Source organism: Platichthys flesus, chromosome 7, assembly GCF_949316205.1.
Source record: "Platichthys flesus chromosome 7, fPlaFle2.1, whole genome shotgun sequence".
Classification (NCBI taxonomy): Eukaryota; Metazoa; Chordata; class Actinopteri; order Pleuronectiformes; family Pleuronectidae; genus Platichthys; species Platichthys flesus.
The window spans coordinates 14,925,113-14,945,287 of record NC_084951.1 but is presented as its reverse complement, the minus strand read 5'-3'; the positions used below and the strand labels follow the sequence as shown (position 1 = coordinate 14,945,287).

Sequence of the window (20,175 nt, the reverse complement as noted above, 5' to 3'; positions counted from 1 at the left end):
GGCTCCAATGTTGCCCCACATCAGAAATGAAAGTTACGTAAGAGGGATACAGAGTTATTTTGTTCCAATAAAATTATAAATAAGCGACAGGATGACAAGGATTGTAAAAAGAAATAGTTCCTTTTGCAATGAAATTATGCCTGAGCACATCAGTTTCTGAAAGAAGAATCCTGAGTATGTCAATTTATAATTAATCTCGAAACAAAATTAATAATTATATAATTACTAACCATATATAATTATGCATGTTTGATAATAAGGCTTGTCTTCCTTTTATTTCATTACCGCTAAGGGGTTTATATGTTCCTGTGTTTGTCAGCGGAATAAGACTAACAGTACTAAACTGATTTTCAACAAACTTGATAAAATGCATTGGGGATCAATTTAAAGTAATTTCATTATGGTGTGAATCTGACTAAAGGGGCAGTTGACTGGATTATACTGCACGTGCCAACTGTGTTTACTGAGCTCAGCAAATCCTGCTTTTTTCACCATGCCCATTCAACATGGAACAGAACAATGTGAACTCATTTTGATCCGACTGCCATTTCAAGTTTCAAATCTCACTTTATTTTACCTCCAGTTGTTCTTGTTTTAATTGGTAAATTTGCTTTAAATCAAAGTTGCTGTACTCTATTTGTTCCAAAGACTTTCACTTGTAAAAAAAAAAGAAGACATAATTAAGGTATTGAGATCTTGGTCTGTACAATCTGGTGCAGTTGATCAGAATTCTTCCTTTGTTCTTTTATTTTTCTATCATAATCATGAAAGCCACAGAGCGATTGCTTGGCGTTGGCCGAGGTGCACGTTTTTCTGAATATATTCCAGCTCCTTCTGCTTTTTAGATCAAGTTTGACACACAATATAAGTTTAGTGAGTTTGTCTCTATGGGTCTCATGAGCGTTTGACATTTCCACGCCCAAATGAGACAGCATATTCCGCAGCAGGGTGTATTACACATGTACTGTACAGTATGTATATCTCCAAAGTGTCTTCTTTCCTTACATGATACAATGTCCCATGACCTTCACATGAAGCCCATACGTGCACCTCGTACATTTGGCCCAGACGTGGGGAATGTAGGACAACATGGGACATCTTATCCACATTGTTGCTAGGCAGTTCACATGAGCGGCAACGGCATGTTATAAGAATAAAGTTCTGATAAGAAACTGGTTGTGGTTGTTGCAATGATAGTTAAAGAGGTAGTGCAGAAATGTTGTGCTTTCATAAATTTGAGGGACGTACAAGCAGAGCTGGATTACTAACTGGATAAAACAGGAAGTTACAACATTGCTGTCAACACTGAGTATAAACCACAAGGACGTGAAGTTTTATTTTACAGTACGGCCATTTGTTGTAGAGTTGTGTTTCTTGGTCATATTATTATTTAAATATGAAAAACATTATTCATTTTATAAGGTCCTGGTGAAAAATAGGGACAGTCCTTCATTCTGAGAGCTCCAGGTCACACTATTTGTTTAAATATGGTTTTAACAAGACATTTTTTAACCATATAAGTAATCATTCATTTAATAAACAGTATGACTAAAGCTCCAAAAACACTGGATAAATTCCACTCAAAGAATCAATGTCGTAATTTTGTCCACTTGGTATGAATTCAGCTGATAATTTCAAAGTTTCACATTAAGATTGCTGGACTGTCCCTTTAAACTATTTAGAGCTTCGAAATAACATAAACATGGCTCTCCAGTAACATATATACATTTATTATACTGTACAATAAGAACTTTAATTTGCGGTCCTCATTAAAAAATCCAAATAACAACCCATTATTTGAAAGTCAATTCTTTGAAAATGCTCTGTCACAATAATCTATAGGTAACCTACAGCTATAACACTAATGAGGTCCAGTGCATTCATTGACCTTTTACGACATTTACTTTTTCCCACATTCGTCTTTGGACTCGTATCATAAACACTTCAGGATGAACGACGCTTCATTTTACAGATATAAACTCTTTTGCAAAGCATCTATTGAAAGTAATATTAACATTTTTAAGAAAAAAAAGATTTGTGGTTTCAAAACAATTACACCAGCAGCATTCTTTGGACCTGTACTAAGGCTGGCAAACATCAGTGTTGGACAAACATCATCTGCTCCATTAAACAAAGTCATCAGTACATTAGTTTCAGCTTAACATCATCTCTGGACTTTCACAGTAAAAAAAACAAATACTGTAGTTGTAGTGCAAATCATCTCTCCTGCTGTGGAGAGCCGTGTGGGGAAGAAGGACCAGAGGAGAGATCAAAGCCAATGGGAACAAATCTCTGGAAAACAAAAGGAAGGTTGTTATATCTCCGTAAGGTTTCAGAGCTATGTGAGAAGTATGTCACACAATGACGTAATAAATGAGACAACTTGTACGCCTGCAATACAACACTGTGCTGTATCATACTGTTCTGTGAATTAAAGGAATAGCTTAACATTAGTAAACATGTCCTTTCATGCCAAGTTACAGAGAGCATTGATAACTCATATCTGTGTAATAAACATACAACTACCGGTAGGCCATTAAAAAACAGTGGGAAAGAGTTGGTCTGGCTCCGTCCAAAGGTAACAAGCTCTGTTTGCTAAAATCGGTCACCTCTGAACTCACTGATAAACATGTACTGTTTGTTGAAGTCGAAAAGGAGCCTAAGTGTAAACAACATATTATGACAGATCCAGGTAACTGTTTGTAAAGATGGTCGACACATCTCCACTCCTGATAAAAAAAATGAAGCCAAACTATCCTGGATACAGGTGCTGCCATCTTACCACAGAGGTGATCGTGGTGTGGAGCGTGGTAGCTGGTGATATATGTGCTCAACCAATCACACATCAGGTGCAGCTGTCATGATGTTTTTGTGTCGAATCAAATAACCGATTAAAACCTAATGGGTGTAATAAGAACTACCTGAAATGATAAAGCGTCTTTACGCAAAATGTATTTAATGTATCGTTTTTAGTTTGATCCATGTCCCATCCACCAACATGGGGGAGGCAGTGTTTAGAACCAGCTAGCCACCAGGGGTAGATCTGGAGGTTTTTAATTTACTAACCCTTTTGTGGTGTGGTGTGAAAATATTTCTTGACTCTGCTAATTAAAGGTTATTTTCTGACATATACTGAATGCTTATTGTATAAGAAATAAACAAGGGGAGGATTATTTCATTTAAATAGTTATTAAGGTGACTAATCTAAGTCAAACTGCCTTAGACAGCACGAGTCACACTTCACCATCAGTGGTGTACTCACAGAGGACTCTTCAATGTGCAGGATGGAGGCCAGTGGGTTTCCACAGCGAGGCCGAGGAGGACCAAACCCAGGAGCAGTGGAGACTGACACTGAGGTGTAGGTGGCCACCTCCTCATCCAAACGCAATTCCTCAAGAGGAGGAAAACGTTTTCGCAGCAACGCCACCGCAGGACTCAGACCGTGACTCTTCTGAGTAATGAGGCCTGTGATAGAAAAGTCTCTTAACATTTTCAACTTAACAGCACCAATTCAAGCTAGGGCTGAATTTGATGACATGTGAAATTAAATACATGAAATGGTACAAATGAAAAGAAACCAGAAGAAGAAACCTTATTGATCAAAATATATGACATCCATGAAAATTAAGACGACAACCACTATTTTAAAGTGGTTAAAGGACAAAAACAAATAAAAGGAGGAAAACACTGAGTAGGTCAGCTGGTAAGGCTTCCATGAGATACTGCTTTTAAACAATGTAACAAAAAAACGCTGAACTTTCCCTTTTAAGGCTGCCAACAACTCACAAAGCAACACTCTGAAGGAGACAGTAACTCTCCATTCCAAAAAAAGTCTGATCTAACTTTAATTAAACTAACTCCAAGCGTAACTTCCAGGAAAAGAAACAGTCTTCTGTTCAAGTCAGAAAAGCAGTATGAGGATTATGAGGATGTATGTTAAACACTATGAGACAAGGTGATTATTATGGTAATGTGAACCATCAGTGTTACCTCTGTGCAGACTCTTAACAGAAGTGTTGATCTGACAGGTGGGTTTTGACACAGATGATGACTCTTCATGCAGCGGCAGCACTTTTCTCTGGTCTGATGGAAGGTGCTGATCCTGGTCAGAGGAGCTCTCCTGCTTCTCAAAGCGTGGAGCTCTGAGCAGCGCTTTGCCCGTAGAGAAGAAAATGACGGACTCTCTTTGTGGTTCTTGGAGGAACAGCTGTACACCCGCCACCCTCTGCTCCTCCTCCTCATCCTCGTCCTCGTCCTCATCAGCCTCGCTGCTGTTAGTTCTCCTTGGCTCTCCCTTTTCTTCACGGTGGGTTTTAGTCTAGAGAAGTGGGGGAGGAAACAAAATAGAACAGTGATTTATAAATACATACTTGATGACTAGACTAAGATCTGAATTCAATTTGGATCCATGTGTAGGTGCTAGCTGTGGATTTCTTACACTTAAAGCTTTAACTGGGAGCGTTTGTGTCTCAAGGTCTTCGTCGGTGTTCAGCTCCTCTTGATCATCAAACAATCTCTGCACGATCTCCTGATGACAAACAGTAAAGTCATATAAGACCCAGAGCAAATATAACATGCAATGCAGTTTGTTCGTTTTTGGTTTGTTACATCACCATGTCCACTGTTTCCCTGCTAAGTTTGAACTCTGGTCTCTTTAAATATTTTGTAAATGTGACCTGCACTCTGATCCTTGACATTTCACCCCCATGTCTGCTGTAACATGTAAAAGGGAAGTGACAAATAAAGCTGACTTGTAACATCTTCAGACTTTGAGAGAGAAATACTGAATATACATCACTGTGTATATTTGAATTACCTCCCATTATAAAAATGTTGCTCAAACAGTTCTGTCCTGCCAACAACTACAGTGAGGACCTTGACTTAATCCCCATGACAAAAAGTATGCTGCTTTTAAAACATTACAGTTTGATTATGAAGCCTCATCTTTACATTTCATAAATGTTGAATCCATTCGGGGTTAGGGTTAGGTTAACCCTATATCTATATCAAAAGTAGCTAAATATCTTATTTCAAAAGTCCCTTGAAGAAATTTTTTTACTACTTCGACTGTGCCACAAATTAGATTTTTCAATACTTGTTTTGTTTTGTCTACCCATTTGACAATGATCTTGTTAGAGTTTTAGTGTTTACGATTAAGGGGAACGGATCTATTGGTAGAAATTGAAAATAAAATAATCCTAGTTTTGTTTTCTCTAGTCAGTTTCATCTAAACTTTACAAATTGTTGTTTTCCTTACCCGAAAATGGGACTTTTATGCTTAGATACTTTATATTTATATCTGGAGCAGGTCCTTTCTTTATAGTAGCCCAGACTGGACAAACGACACCCCTTTATGACAACCATAAGGCTTATATAGGTTCTCTTTCATGTTTGCAAGGGAGTCAGGTGAGTGGTATTCAGCTGCAACATGCAACTACGCCACTAGATGTCACTACATTCTACACACTGAACCTTTAAGCCCAGATCTTTGTAAAATGTATCTATAAACATTGTAAAACTGAGAGAAGGAATCACCTCCTGGTGTGGTTGAAGGTTGGTTTTGCAGCTCCTCAGACCTGGAGTGTTGGTATACGGTGACTGCTGTGCGGATAAATGCCATTTCTGAAAACAGCAGCATTATGAGATAAAGATTAAAAAAACAAAAAATTGAATGAGCATGAGATAAGTTAATACTGACCATGGCTGACATGGGCTTCTGTCTGCTGTCGCGGACTCTCTGTGGAGACCATTTCTTTGGAGTGTCCTTGAGTGCAACTGTTGACGACAAAACCACTGAGTCACATCAGGATAAAAAGGACAAAGAGATAATGGGTCGTTAGGTTTTAGAGAACAACAAGAACAATACTGCTGCGTCTTACCCACTGGTCCGCCGGTCGCCTCTGTGACATTTTTCCTAATTTGTACTCTCTGAGCCTGGGGAAGAAAATGAGACCGTTTCAAAATCAGCAAAGATAAATGTTAAAAAAAACTACAACAAAGGAAAGAAGAAGGAAAACAAGTAGAGGTAAAATCGATTAAATTTAGTCGTACTGTGTAGATTGAAGTGTTTCGGCCTGGTGGACAGACAGACATTCGGGGCGTGGTACCTAGGAGCCCTCCAGCATTCACCCCCACGTTCTGGAGGATACTCTGCAGGGCGGTGGTGTCCGGGGAGAACTGCACCAACCTTTCTAATCCTGTAAGAAGAGCACACATGCAGAGCAAAGGCTGATTGGATATGTAAAACCATATAAACCAGTATTACTACCAAGTAATACTGAACCATTTTCAAATACTTTCTTGCTGAGAATTAGATAAGAAGATCCAAACAAACCGGCTGTTTATCTGCTTCCAGTCTTCATGCTAAGCTTAGCTAAATGGTTTATGGTTCTTTCACAAAACAGATATGAAGGTTGCCTCAATCATCTCATATAAATCTGAGTAACACAGCTATCGAATGCATTCCTTAAAATGTTGACCTTTAATTGAGATAAACTATCTCTTTGCCTTTCTGTGCCAATTTTAAATAAACAAAATAAGGAAGAAATAATGAAATACAATTTTTCCTGCCACATACTAAACTGAATGACATATTATGTTTCTCAGTCTGATGCTAACCTGTGGTTGCTGCAGCTTTCTGACGACTCTTCAGGATAGACACTCGCTGAGGCTGCAAACAAGGGAATCATCAGTAGATACACAGACCATTACTCGACTTATTGATGATTTAAAAAACTTAACATAACATAAATCCCTAATGAAACTAAAGTAACATCTCAATAACAACCTTTTCAGTAAAAGTGTTGGATCCAAAGACACTGTTAAATAAGGCAGTAAACAACTATCATCAAACCAGCTCACCATATATTTATATTGTTTGGAATGTGGAGTTGCAAATCCAGATCCCAGAGCTGCGTTGCTTACGCCCTCATTCCGGAGGATACTAAGGAAAGCTGCGTGGTCTGACTGAAAGTTCTCCCCTTGTTTATGAACACAAAGGAAATAAAACTTAGAAACAGTGTTAACAACTGTTTACAAGAACAAAACAAGTGAGAAACAAGTAGACATATCGAAAAGGTTACAACTAAAATAGAGAGCAGACAAACAAATTAATAATAAGCTACAATTGTGTTATTGTACAGGTGAGATCGATTTATCTACCTGGAGAATATCAGCTGTTACAGCAATATACAATCGATAAAGTACAGTTAAAGTAAAGTAGGGTAAAATATAGAAAGATGACAAACCATTTTTTTTTTACAAATGTTAAAAATGTAAAAATTATCAGTTATTCAGTGATGCTGCTTCAAAGAGAAAAAGAAGCTCAAAAGCAGCGTGCTCACTTACCAGTTGAACTCTTCACCTGCGTGGTCAGCTGGGTTTTCTGATCAGCATGTGATAACTTGGTTTGATCTTTGAGGCTGAGCCGGTTCATGTTTGCCAAACAGGTCTCTGCACTAAGAGCAGGCTGAGCAGAAGAAGCAGCACTGTTCTGATGCAGAGCGTTATTATGAAAGGCTGACAGAGGATTGGACAAAGTGGCTGAAGTCTTGAAAGTGCTCGGGGGCTCGGACTGCCCTGACAGGTGGGATATTTTCTCTGTGGACTTTCCATGAGACTTATGTGTTGAGTCAACATGGCTGTTTGACACAGCAGGATGTTTAGTAGGTTTTGAAGTTATGTTTTGGGTCCTTAGACGAGCATTGCCTACATTGTTTTCAGGTTGGACAGCCTGAGAACCGGGATGTGACTTTGGCTGTCGGTTGTGGCTGGTTGCTGAGCTCTTGGGCTGAGTCAGGTTAAAAGGAACAGGCCTCGTGCACGGCTTTTTCTTCTTAGCTTTACCCTGAAGTGAAAGACAAAGTCTTAAGAACGGAACACTTATCAGATTTAAAAAAAGCATTTAAATCTGTGGAACAGGACGGAGGCACTTACAGCCAGAGGTTTCCCCTCCCATCTTCGGTGGGATTGAGTGAAGTCAACGGGAGTCTGAAGAGGAAGAGACTTAGCAAGCACCGGCAGTCTGCTTACAGTTGGTCGCACAGCTCCCTTTCTGCATGTGTCTGCACTTCCGGGATCCTTGTTCTCATTGTCTTGTTTAGAAAGATGAGGTGCAGTCACGGGTTTGGAAGGTTTTCGGTCGGCTAGGATTTTGTTATGTTCATTCTTCAATCTATGTGGAAAAACACAAACAATAATTTGTGAGATAATTGATGAAACTGCTCTCACTGAACACTTCATTGAAAAAACCTGTACATCTGAATATTAACGCAATTATCAAACTGACCAATCAAATGCAGACACATGTCAGGAGATTCAGTTAATGTTGCAAAATCAATTATCAGAATGAGGAATAAATTAGATCTCTGTGACGTTGACAGTGGGTTGATGTTTGTTGATTTGAGTGTTTCTGCTGACTGTTGATTTCCTGACATTTTAACAATCAGCCTCTGGAGTCTTTCCTTGGAATAGGAAAATAGTAAAGCATCCAGTGAGGAGCATTTCTGTGGACAGAAGCGCCTTGATAATGAGACGTTAGAGGAGAATGTCCAGCCTTGTAGGAACTGACAGAAAAACCATAGTTATTCAGAGCATTACAACATCTCAGAATACACCACACGTCAAACGTGGGGTGAATGGTCTACAACAAAGAACAGGGATCTGATCCTTCGGTGGACAAAGGCTTGGGAAATCTGGAAATTTGAAGACAGCTCAACGTAGCCGGATCAGATTAATCTGGATTTCTGCTGAGGCTGCAGATGACAGGATCACAACTAAATGGCTACGTACAGTGTGATCCTGCCACAAGGCGAAAGTTTCAAACTGAACAAACACAATGATGAGATCGGTGAACGCCGAAGGCCAAGATAAATTACATATTTTTTATATAAAAGGTCAAAAACCAGATCTGAATTCAATAGAACACCTCTATGAAGTCGTTGAGCTGGGTATTCTACATCAACTGAACTTGACCGTCTTTGACACATGCCACAAACAAATGTACATCTGTACTAAAAACACGACTCAGTGCCCAGCCAGAAAGTGAGTGAGAAACGAAAATGTAAAAGAAATGTGTGTGTATATAAACTGATTTACCTCAGAAAGTCACTGTGGACTTTCTTCTGACTTTGCTGCCGGAGGACTGCAGAGGAATCCATAATGATGACAGGATTCACCACTGGAGGGTGGTGGTGTGATGAAGAACTAGAGGAGCAAGAAGGAATGAATTCAAATTAAAGTTGAGCATGATGCACCATACAGACTCACACTAAAGAGAGGAGACGAGAATATGCACATGGAAAAATATAAACAACGGACAAAAATGAATTCCAAATTCATTATTTCCCTTAATGGTAGGAAGCAACAAACAATCAAGTTCATCAAGCTACAAATAATGAAATGTGTTTGCCTAACAGATGGAGCACACAGCTGATAGTACCCCGCCTGTACACATTGTAAACCAAAGTGTTTCTAGCGACTGTAACATTAGAAATTAGCTTTAACCCGCAAAGAGATACCGTATAGTCTCTCGTCGGGAAACACACGCCACCTAGACATCTAAAGCTGTATGCTACATATCTTACGTACTTTCCAAATACAAAATGGCCACCGTCCCTTCCTTCTGACCGTCCAGTGAAGTCTCTGGTCAAGTGAAATCCGAATGTTTTGGTTTTCCGGGCGTTTAGTAGGAATTTAAAGATCCCTTGTTTGGTTCTTTCTCACCGAGATGGGCTGTCAACTTCCTGGACTCGCGGCAGTTTGTAAAAAGCGCGCTCCGCCATTGGTGGAGAGGGGATGCCGTGCCGACCAATGGCTGCGCACATCCAGGCTATCGCAGCGTCGCTGACCAATGAGCATCAGATTCTCACAAACAGCTCCATGGCAACGACGCGAAAGTTTTACCAAGTGACTTCGTTTTTTTGTTAGGTAAGGTCCACCCCCCCCCCCCCTCTCCATTCCTCCGAACCCCCCAGGACCCCCACAACTAGAATCGAATAGAGCTTCATTTCCAGGGTAAACAACCCAAACAAGTAGCCTAACATGGAGCAAATCAAACAAACGTGGAACCACTGATATGAAAGAGACCAAATCAAATACTTAAAATAAAGCGTTCTGTTTCTATCATTCTAAATGGAAACAGCCATTGATTGGATGTGGAGTTATGAAGATGTATTGATTTATTTTAGGGTATCTTAATGGTATTTTATTATTTGTATTATGTCCTTTGATCTCATTTATTTAATGAGTTGTATCATCAGACAACAGAAACAATTTAACCATTATATAACGTGTTTATTTACTCTTTATTTACTCATGCAGATGGGGATTTGTCACCCTTTTATTTTATTTGTCCATTTAACACTGTTTATTCTAATGCCCCAACAACATGTGAGACATTGGAGAAACCAAAGTACTGTAGGTTGGTCGCAAATATTCTTATGCAGTTTATTTCCACACAATTCAATTGAACAACACAGTTAAATCTAAATAACAGAAACACGTGTATGTTGAGCTAATATCAGTGAACCAGGTAAAAAGGCCACGGATAATTGTTCATTTCATTACATCTTTTAGAGCCATGCACTTAACTGTCAGGGACTTTTTGACCTAACATCTAGCCAGTCAAGTCTGTTAGATGTAACTCTGACAGCATCCCTTGTCCTGGAAGGCAGCGGAGGTGAAAAGTTCATTTACTCATGCAGCACACAGAACTAGAATAGTTTTACATTTCATGTTACAAATTACAACATTGATGAGATTTACCAATTTTCTGTCACCTGACTAATCTATTTACCAACTTATTATCAGATTCAGAGTCAGAATTCTTTTATTGGCTAAGTATATTATCACATACAGGAAATTGACTTGGTGTGGTTGGTGCAACAGACATAAAAACAACAATATATATATGTAAGTATAAAACAATATAAGTAGAAATAACAATAAGGTATTGGGAACGTGCTGTAGTAAGTCTTATTAACATTGATATGGTCTTAAAGGAAAGTTCAGGGTGATACAAATTTGATTGCAAGACACTAACTTGTAACGGGGCCTTTGCATAAAGCAGTGGTTGTGCTCACTGCCCGTTATGGAAGGAGCAGAGAATGCAGTGAACAATAAGACACTCCCACTCTGTCGGTGACTGTGGACGTCCAGCAGGTGTCGCTGCCAACAGACCGGTAAAAGCCCATGCCTCGCTGACAGCAGCAACACAGTGTGGGTGTCTGGCTGTCACCCAGGGGCCCTGTGTCAACAGCAGAGGGAAGAAGAAGAGACCAAGAGGAGGAAACCAGAAAGTAACACTGCTGCAGAAATGGACCTGCGGTCTGAGCTGCTCAAGTCCATTTGGTACGGCTTCACAGCCCTGGATCTGGAGAAGAGCGGTAAGGTGTCCAAGTCTCAGCTGAAGGTGAGTGGAGGGTCCTCTACCTGGACGGTGGGACTTCAGTCATTTTTATTTTCTTATCTGTGAAGCCACTAATTTTTTACTCCGCTGCCTCATTTCCTCCCTCAATTCAAATTCAATCATGTGGGCTCACTCAGAGGAGGATGAAGTGAAGATATTTCAAGTGCTCCGCAAACTAAATGTCACAGATGCATTTCTTACTTAGTCTTTGTTACAATTGATCCTGTGCTACAGGAAATAAGGGGTTTATATCATCAAATCAACAATCAACAATATTTCCTGTGTGAGACAAACCGATTTAAAGCTCATTCGAATCAACAAGGAACAAATTTGTTCCCTATATTTCTAGTAAAATGCTGTCACTGCTGACAGAGGACACAATATGCACCTCTGTCTGGCAGGAGCACCAGAGTAACAGTTTGCTCTCAGTTTGTATATGAATGGGAGCCCTCATCTCCAAGCTGCGCTCGCACTGGGCCTCGATGTACCAGCTTGTAGTGCAAAGGGTCCTCTGACACTGGACCTGCCCAGAGACCAGCCTGTTGAATGGAGTATGGTCACAACATGAGTCTGTGTACGTCAAAAGAACATTGTTACAGTGAGAGCGAGGACCAAGTGGAAACATGTTGGTGATTGTTGTCTCTTGCCACAGGGCTCCAGTGAGGCAGCTATATTTTCGTTGATCTCATTGTTATGTCACTTGGTCTTGGTGTGGGCCAGACTCCATTTCCAGCCACCTCCAGGTTCCTGCGATGTGCGGACAGCCGCTCCTGGCTTGCAGCGGGTCAGCCTCATGACTGGGCTTATCCCCCTCATGCAGGGAGCCTGTGCACAGGCACCATGTTCTTAGGACATGCTTGCAGCTGAGCCGTTTGCACGCCTTGGCCTTAAAACCGACAGATGTTGTAGTGCACAGGAGACGAGAGACAGGATGTGGTTATGGCTCAACACACAGAGACTGGTTGTCTGATAAAATGCATCAGATATCCGAGGATGTTACACACTTTCAGTTTAAAAAGTGTTGCAGCAATAGCAAAGGCCTGATTTTATTGGATTTCATCTCTTTTGACAAAATAATTTGAATAGAAGTATAAATTTACAAAATACACTGTATGTAATCACTGAAAAGTACTACTTGTCTACTTACAGTAATTTTGTGTGTCCCATTTTTTAACATCACCCTATATTTTTGAACCAAAGTCCCCCAATATTATTCATCTGTAAACCTCTTTGAGCTGCTCTAACCTAAACAAGTACTTAAACCAATTTAGAGATTTAAGATTGTTTTTAAATAACATATTTAAATATTTGAATGCTGTTACTTTTTATATATTTTTCATACACACTATTTCGTCAAACTAATCCACATTAAAATTTTATTTATATATGATCCAGTCGAAAATAAACACGGCTTCAGCTCCATTCATTTTGTCAGAGGAAATAGTGGTACTGACATTTCTTCTTAACAAACTCATTTCTCTAGAATATTAAGCTTTGGCAGTGGTGTAACATCCTTTTCCTGCCAAAACACTTGATCTGAATTGCCTATGTTTTACATTTAGCATTTCACTGCAACAGTTTTCAATCCTGTACATTTGGGATTCCTCAGGTTTTGTCCCACAACCTGTGCACAGTCCTGTCTATCCCACATGATCCCGTTGCTTTGGAGGAGCACTTCAGAGATGATGATGATGGTCCTGTGTCCAGTCAGGGTTATATGCCTTATCTCAACAAATACATTCTGGATAAGGTGATAAAAACACAACCACATGCTCTTTTTGTTTCATTCCAATTTGAATCGCTCTGATGTCAAGGACTCTGTCTCTGCATTCTGTTGTTGCAGGTTGTGGAAGGATCTTTTATTAAGGAGAATGTAGACGAGCTCTGTTGGACTCTAACGGCAAAGAAAAACTACCAGACGGACAAAAACAGCAGCACGGTCTTGCCAGAGAGGGATGCTTTCCAGCTTTGGTGTCTTTTTAATTTTCTGTCTGAGGACAAGTACCCCCTGGTCATGGTTCCTGATGAGGTAGGTTCAAAGAGGATATATTTAGGTCTACAATATTTTTTTGATGAGGTTAAAACCACAGGACATTTTTATTTTGTATTCAGGATAAGAGATATTGTTTTTTTTTATACAGAGTAAAAAAAGATTCGGCTTGCTGTGCTCTGTTGTTGACTGTTAGACTGGAGTCAGCCACAGTGGCCTAAACAATTTTTTTCTGACCTTACGTGCACCCAGGCTGAAACCTTGCATCTTGCCATCATGGAACCCTGTTTTTTTTTAACACAGCAGAGTGTGCTAGTTTCTCACTTGCTACCTCCTTCTGGTTTCCTGTCAAGTGTTTTTCGCAGCTGCTGCCAAGAGAAAGCCCTAAATTTCGAGGGCAGGGCTATTACTGTCACGCTGAGTTAAAGTAAAAATGATCCAGTTTTATTTTGGTGTTTTAGCTTCACATGCTGACCCTTGTACAGAGAAAACTGTGGTGCAATATATACCACAGTGATGTAAGAAGTGTAACTATAGTTTAATTGAAGACAAATTAATACAAGTTACTCTATAGAAAGATTTACATTGTTGAATGAGATTCTTGATGGTTCATATAAAGAAGGAAATTTATTGGGAAAAGCTTGACAATAAATTTAGTCAAGTGAAAAAATTACAACACAAAGACGTTTCAGATAACACTAAAACAATTATTATCTTTAGTTACGTCCTCCCTTGAGTATAATGCAGCAAATACGGATCATTCAATTGAGTCATTTTAAGTTTCAGCCTCAAGACGTTTGGTTTCTTCTCTTCCTCAGGTGGAGTACCTCCTCAAGAAAGTATGCATGGCCCTGAGTATTGAGTTCAACTTGGTAGAATTAGAGGACTTCTTCTCTCAGGACTCAGTGCAGCAGAGTGGCATTACTGTTTGGGTTTTTCTCGAGATGATGAACTCTGGGAAAATTACCAGAGGAATTGACAAGAGCATAATCAGCATGGCTATAGAGGAAGCGTATAGAGAGATAGTTGGTGATGTCCTCAAAGAGGTAGGTGACCCATCTATCACAAGAAGATGTTTTTTTTGGGGTCCTGACGGGCACATGTCTGGTGCAATGACAGTAAGTGTGTGTGTGTGTTGGTTTGGACGCATGCAGGGATATCTTTGGAAAAAGGGTCAGCTGAGGAGAAACTGGAAGGAACGCTGGTTCACCTTAAGGCCGAGCAGCTTGTGCTACTACACCGGGGAGGACCGCAAGGACTGCCAGGGGGACATCTCTTTGGATGGGAACTGCTGTGTGGAGGTAAGCAGCCGGAGATGATCGTCTCTCAATCCCTCTATACTTAACACGGGAGGTTTTCTCTTAAATTTGTTCTTCAGAAAGTTCCTACGTAATTGATGAATCCTTTTATCTCGTAAGTTTAAAGCTTGTGTCATTCCTAATTAGCATTGATAAACGCCCCCACTAATTCCCATAAAAGGACATGAGACTGCAGTGACGTGGTCATACACCGAAATCACAGAGACTGAAAAGAAAGAAACAAAAATAGCTCTTCTCCACCCCACAGAAAAAACTGCTCCTGAAGCGACACGTCAGTATCTGGCCAATACGTCAAAGATGACTCAATGTTGCATTATGCACGTCTAGCAGCTAGTCTAGCACGCCCACTAGCAGAGTCAGGTAAAGCGAGAAGAAAGGCCGACATTTTCTACACGCACTAGAAACACCTGACCAATCAGAGCGGAGTGGGCTTTATAAGGAGGTGGGGGCCTTAAAGACCCAGGAGCTAAAGTCAAGCATTTCAGGCAAAGGCTGAAAAGAGGAGCTGCAGCAACGTATGGTATGAGGAACGTTTTTTATGAGAGAGTATTTCAAGTCATAACTCAACTTAAAATAATGGACCTGAATATCAGTTTCCTTTGAGACAGCGGTTGCCCAACATGGGGGTGGGGACTCCCCAAAGAGGTTGCAGGATGAATCAGAAAGATGACAAACAGATCACTTATTTTAATGATTTCCCTTAACAAAGTTTCCTGTGAATTGCCGGAAAATTCTAAAACCATACCTGGACGAATGCGCAACCAGTAATGATGAGATGTGGAGGAGGGCACAAATTTATGTTTCACTTTTGTTAAAAAACAATCCCCCCGTGAAATGCTCTTATGATGACTTAGACTCTTCTTTCTTTGACTGAGAGAAAATCCCACCCTTTCTGAACTCTCCTTTGCCCTGATAATTTTCCTACATCCCCCAGATATTGGCTCACATATTAGGGATCATAACCCTAAAATTCAGCCTGGAAGTTAGAAACTGAACGTATTCTGAACCGTCAGATAACAAGTTCCTCACATATCTCAGAGCTTTTATAGGGCGGTTGCTCAGGCCTGCTTTTGAGTCAATCATTAGCCCAATGATGCAACTTTGAACAAAACTGAGTACTGGCAGGCCAACATCTGGTAAAGTTCTGCCTTTTTACCACACACTGCAACACACTACATGTTTTACCCTAAAGGAAAACAAAGAATCATCTGAAATCATGCTTTATTATAGGAAGTAGACGATGATCAAATATTGTTTGGTCGTTCAAAATGGATCAAAAACCTCCTTTTCCCAGTGAGTTGACAGTTTTTTTTCTCTTCACCACAGTATATGTAAGAAATGGTCACAAAAAAATAAAAAAAAAGAAAATCAATACATGATCACACAATATTTATTGATACACTGACTGTTTCCCTTGTTGAACAGGTCCTGCCGGACAGAGATGGGAAGAGATGCATGTTTTGTCTTAAAACCCTCTCCAAGACGTATGAGATGAGTGCCTCAGACACCAGACAGAGGCAGGAGTGGACAACAGGTCAGAATACACTGACATAAATCACTGATCCACCTTTGATATGAAACTAAACAGTATTTCTACTGCAGCCATTCAAACAGCTATCAGGCTGCATGTGGAGGGGAAAAAGTCCCTCCACAAAGATTTGAAGCTGAAGCGGCGCGAACAGCGTGAGCAGCGCGAGAGGAGACAACAGTCCAAGGAGGAGGAACTGCAAAGGCTACGGGCCCTGCAGGAGGAGCGGGAGCGAAAGCTGGTGGAGCTGGAGCTCCTGAAGGAGGCACAAAAGCAGGCTCAGGCCCTCCTGCAGCAGGACGAGCAGAAGAGGCGCCAGCAGCATGAGCAGCTCCAGCAGGCCCTGGAGGTCCAGCTGAAAGAGGCAGAGGAGGTGAGTGTGGGGGCAAAGAAGGAACATTGTACAGTTTGAATTGAGATGAAGAAATATATGAATAATCAACCGTCTGTGTCTCAAGGCCCGCGTCAGTATGCAAGCAGAGATGGTTGTGAAGGAGGAGGAGGCCGAGAAGCAGAGGAAGAGAATCAAGGAGCTGGAGGAGATGCAGAAGCGCTTGGAAGAGGCGCTGCAGCAGGAGATCAAGGCCAGGCTGGATGAGGAGTCCCACCGCAATGCCCAAGCAGGGTAGCACTTTTTGCACTTTCAAAGCACGATAAGAAGTTATTTGTTTAGGTTTTGAGCTTGAAAACAATGAGTTGTTGGCTGTTAGCAGGTAGTCAAGTGTGCAGATTGTTGATCATCAGCTCAGCTACTGAAAATAGTTCATGTCGTGTTTTGATGTGTTCTCGAGGAAGTTGAGCTGTCGATGGAGGAAGTTCCTAAATGTTGTCATCAGTCAGATCTGTTGAGTGGCTGTTCCTTTACTCTCGTCCCTTTCAAGTTAAAGCACTCTGAGAAATGTTGCCCATAAATCTGCCCATAAACAACTTACATCAGGTTCTGTGCATCTTCTCTCCCCCTGCCTGAAACATTATATCAATATAACAGCTTGGTGTCAATTATGAATTCTTGAAACTACCATGTTTCCTGTTCTCTGTTGTGTCCAGATTACTGGCAGAGGAGGAGGATAAAATGAAGGCACTGATGCACCTGCAGGAGGAACAGGAGGAGTACATCCTGAAGACGCAGAGGGAGAAGCAGGAGCTCAAGCAAGAAATGGAGGTCAAGTCTCAAGCCCTGGAGGAGGCGCAGAGGCAGCTTGAAGAGGTCCGGGCCAACCGGCACAGGGTTGACCAGGATGTAGTTGTAAGCAAAACAACTAAAACCTCGCAGATTGCATACTAATAAGAAGAACTACATTTATCTCATTTATTTTATTCCTTGAGGGGGGATGTTAGCTTGTTCGTGTGAAACAGAGGTTTTCATGGGTTTTTCCCCCGACAGGCTGCGCAGAGGAAACTTCGCCTGGCGAGCACCAACGTCAAACACTGGAATGTCCAGATGAACAGGCTGATGCGGCCGATCGGACCAGGAGGTACGTGTCCCATCCGCAGCACCAGATAGTGCATTATGAAACAGGACTTGTTTCAGGACTTTTGTTTGATTTCTCAGAGTTGTATGATATTAAAACTTAATACTGTGTGTATAATTAATAATAGTTTTGCTTTACGACACTAACAATTTAATTTGTTCTTAAGAATGAACTGATTGTGTCAAATTATTCGACAAGCGTTTACAAGCGTTGTTGTTTTGTGAATATTCTACAGTCTGTCTCTGTGAGACAAAATATGCTATTTTTAGATTTTATCCCTGTGTACTATTGGGCTAGAGTTAAGTGGGAAAGGGGTAGAGGGGGCAGCCATTTGTCCCCTTGAACGGTTTCTGACGTGTTCTGCTGTCCCTCTCGTTGGTTTTAGAGAAAAGGCCGTCGTTAGGAAGCTCTTTCTCAGCCTTCCAGATCCCGACGCAGAGAGATCCCGGGCTGCGTCTCAGGAAGAGATCGGACTCGGAGGGTCAGGACGAGGAGAGCAAAGAAAACGTTAACGACAGAGCTGGGTGTGATCTGGAAAAACGCCACTCCCATGCCTCTAACGGAGACATGGACATCCCCTGAAAACCATCACTCAGAGAGAGGCTGCCCGGCTCACATCTGGTCACACTGTGAGGGTTTCTAACGGGAAGGCCAAGAGGCTGAGTTGTTTGTTTAATATGTAAAAGACTGTGGGACATTTACACCTAAAACCGAATTTGGAGAACTACCATTAGATGTGGAATTTACTTACCTCATTTCACAGCTTAACACATTTTAGTGAGAAATTGGATTTGCAATATCTCCGGCTCATCTAAGTGTGACCTGCGTGAGGCCTCATACCGGACATGAACCATACCTCAGTGCAGAGAAAATTAGCTGTAAGAGATGCTGAAAGTACAAGGTTCATGTTCCATTAACAATACCTATACACATAAAGCTCATCTGTTTAGCTCTGTAATATAACCATTTGTTAACTTTACATATTTGTTGGGCATACGTGCTGTGGTTTGCCTTTTTTAAGCTTTTCCTGATATTTGTGAAAAGTTTGTTTTGTATTATGAGTTTCAGTCGCATGTATCACTTGTCATAAAACAGGAAAGAGAAAGAGAGAGGGGGGAAGATAGAGGTTCTAGTTGAACTTCCTGTTTCAACTGTTTAACACAACTGTAAATAAAAGAGAGAAATAATGCCCTAACCAGATTTCTGGAGTGAGCTTCCCTGGGTTTAATGATGTGTGACATGCAACTCAATACCCTTTAATCCTCATTTTCATAACATTGCATACATTACAAGAGGAAAAGCTGAAATAAATGAACTATTGTTCAGGGATTGTATGAATCATCAATCAAATCCATTCCAGAAAGACCACACACTGTGGAAGTAGTTTAAGCCCATAATGCTGAATGAGCAAACCACATGTCTGCTTAAGTTTGAATTTGAGCCCTCATTTGTTCAAAGTTGAAATGTGTCATCGCCTCTAACGTGACGCCTCTAACTGGTAAGACCTTTGGCTCGGGTGAACAGGGACATCCTCTGACAGACCATGCAAACTGCAAGTAGACTGCCATGATGGTAATCTGCCATAACTTAAAAAAGAGCCATATTGATCTCTCAGTATCAACAATCTTTATTTTTCTTTGGGCCACTATACACAAAATGATAATTTCTCTCAACAAAACTGAGAGAAATGTAATTTTCATCAAATTTCTTAAAGTTTCATAAATAAAGCGAAAGAGGAACTAGCCAGTAAATAAAAATGGATTATAAAAAACACAAATTTAAGAAAGCTAAATAGCTTACACATCTATACTACTGTCGAGAGTGTAAACTAGGAATATCAGTGGATAACATCTTTTCTCAATGTTTCTCATTCTAAGAAGCTTCAGGGAGTGTCGGCTTTGCATTCGTTTAATTTGTTTATACTGTTTTGATTTTTTTTTAGTTTTATTTCATTTTAACGGTTTTTTTGTAACATTGTTAAGAAAAGTGCGATATAAATAAGTTATATTATAGTTATTATTATTAGTAGAATTGGTTGTATTATTACATTTTGAATGTCATACAAGCGAAACAGAATAAACTTGGAAAAGATATTTTGTCAGCGCTGTAATATTTGTCCACATTAGACTAAAGTGGCCACTGACACATGATGTAATGTTCAGTGATGTTGTAAAATTCTCAGTAAAAACTTCCCACAGTAATTACATTATGTTGAAAGGTCTGATTCATGCTTAGATATTACAGTGTAATATAAAAACTTTTTTACAGATGACTCTACTTAACACGACTCATTCACATGGATTACACTTGGCAGGCTTGGCCCACTGAGGCTGCACTCCTGTGTTTTTATACATGCCTCTGTATGTTATTTGTATGTTGTTGTTTTTTTACCAGCATCCTGTAAGGATCTGCAGATGAAAACCATCCTAAAGGACTAAATCAGGCACATTTTCATGTTG

The 20,175-nt window shown here is 40.4% G+C and overlaps 2 protein-coding genes across 3 annotated transcripts; one reads left to right on the top strand and one right to left on the bottom strand.

Annotated features, from left to right (window-relative positions):
* Positions 1–1,714: 1,714 nt before the first annotated feature.
* On the bottom strand, positions 1,715–9,752 carry troap (trophinin associated protein). Its single transcript, XM_062391117.1, has 14 exons — positions 9,589–9,752; positions 9,097–9,204; positions 7,936–8,173; positions 7,348–7,846; positions 6,862–6,980; positions 6,619–6,670; positions 6,052–6,197; positions 5,880–5,934; positions 5,699–5,775; positions 5,536–5,622; positions 4,439–4,528; positions 3,991–4,318; positions 3,263–3,465; positions 1,715–2,292 (listed from the first exon to the last, which is right to left on the bottom strand). The coding sequence occupies exons 2-14, from the start codon at positions 9,156–9,158 to the stop codon at positions 2,218–2,220; spliced, it is 2,031 nt and encodes a 676-aa protein (XP_062247101.1). The 5' UTR covers positions 9,159–9,204; positions 9,589–9,752; the 3' UTR covers positions 1,715–2,217.
* A 1,276-nt stretch (positions 9,753–11,028) lies between these two features.
* LOC133957412 (differentially expressed in FDCP 6 homolog) lies at positions 11,029–18,916 on the top strand. Of its 2 annotated transcripts, XM_062392968.1 has the most exons (12): positions 11,029–11,410; positions 13,017–13,157; positions 13,251–13,436; positions 14,216–14,443; positions 14,552–14,698; positions 15,947–16,009; positions 16,142–16,250; positions 16,319–16,617; positions 16,703–16,869; positions 17,292–17,490; positions 17,629–17,719; positions 18,102–18,916. In XM_062392968.1, the coding sequence occupies exons 1-12, from the start codon at positions 11,315–11,317 to the stop codon at positions 18,296–18,298; spliced, it is 1,923 nt and encodes a 640-aa protein (XP_062248952.1). In that variant the 5' UTR covers positions 11,029–11,314; the 3' UTR covers positions 18,299–18,916. The 2 variants fall into 2 exon arrangements, with proteins under 2 accessions (XP_062248952.1, XP_062248953.1); XM_062392969.1 differs by lacking the exon at positions 15,947–16,009 and having other exon boundaries at positions 11,032–11,410.
* Positions 18,917–20,175: the final 1,259 nt, after the last annotated feature.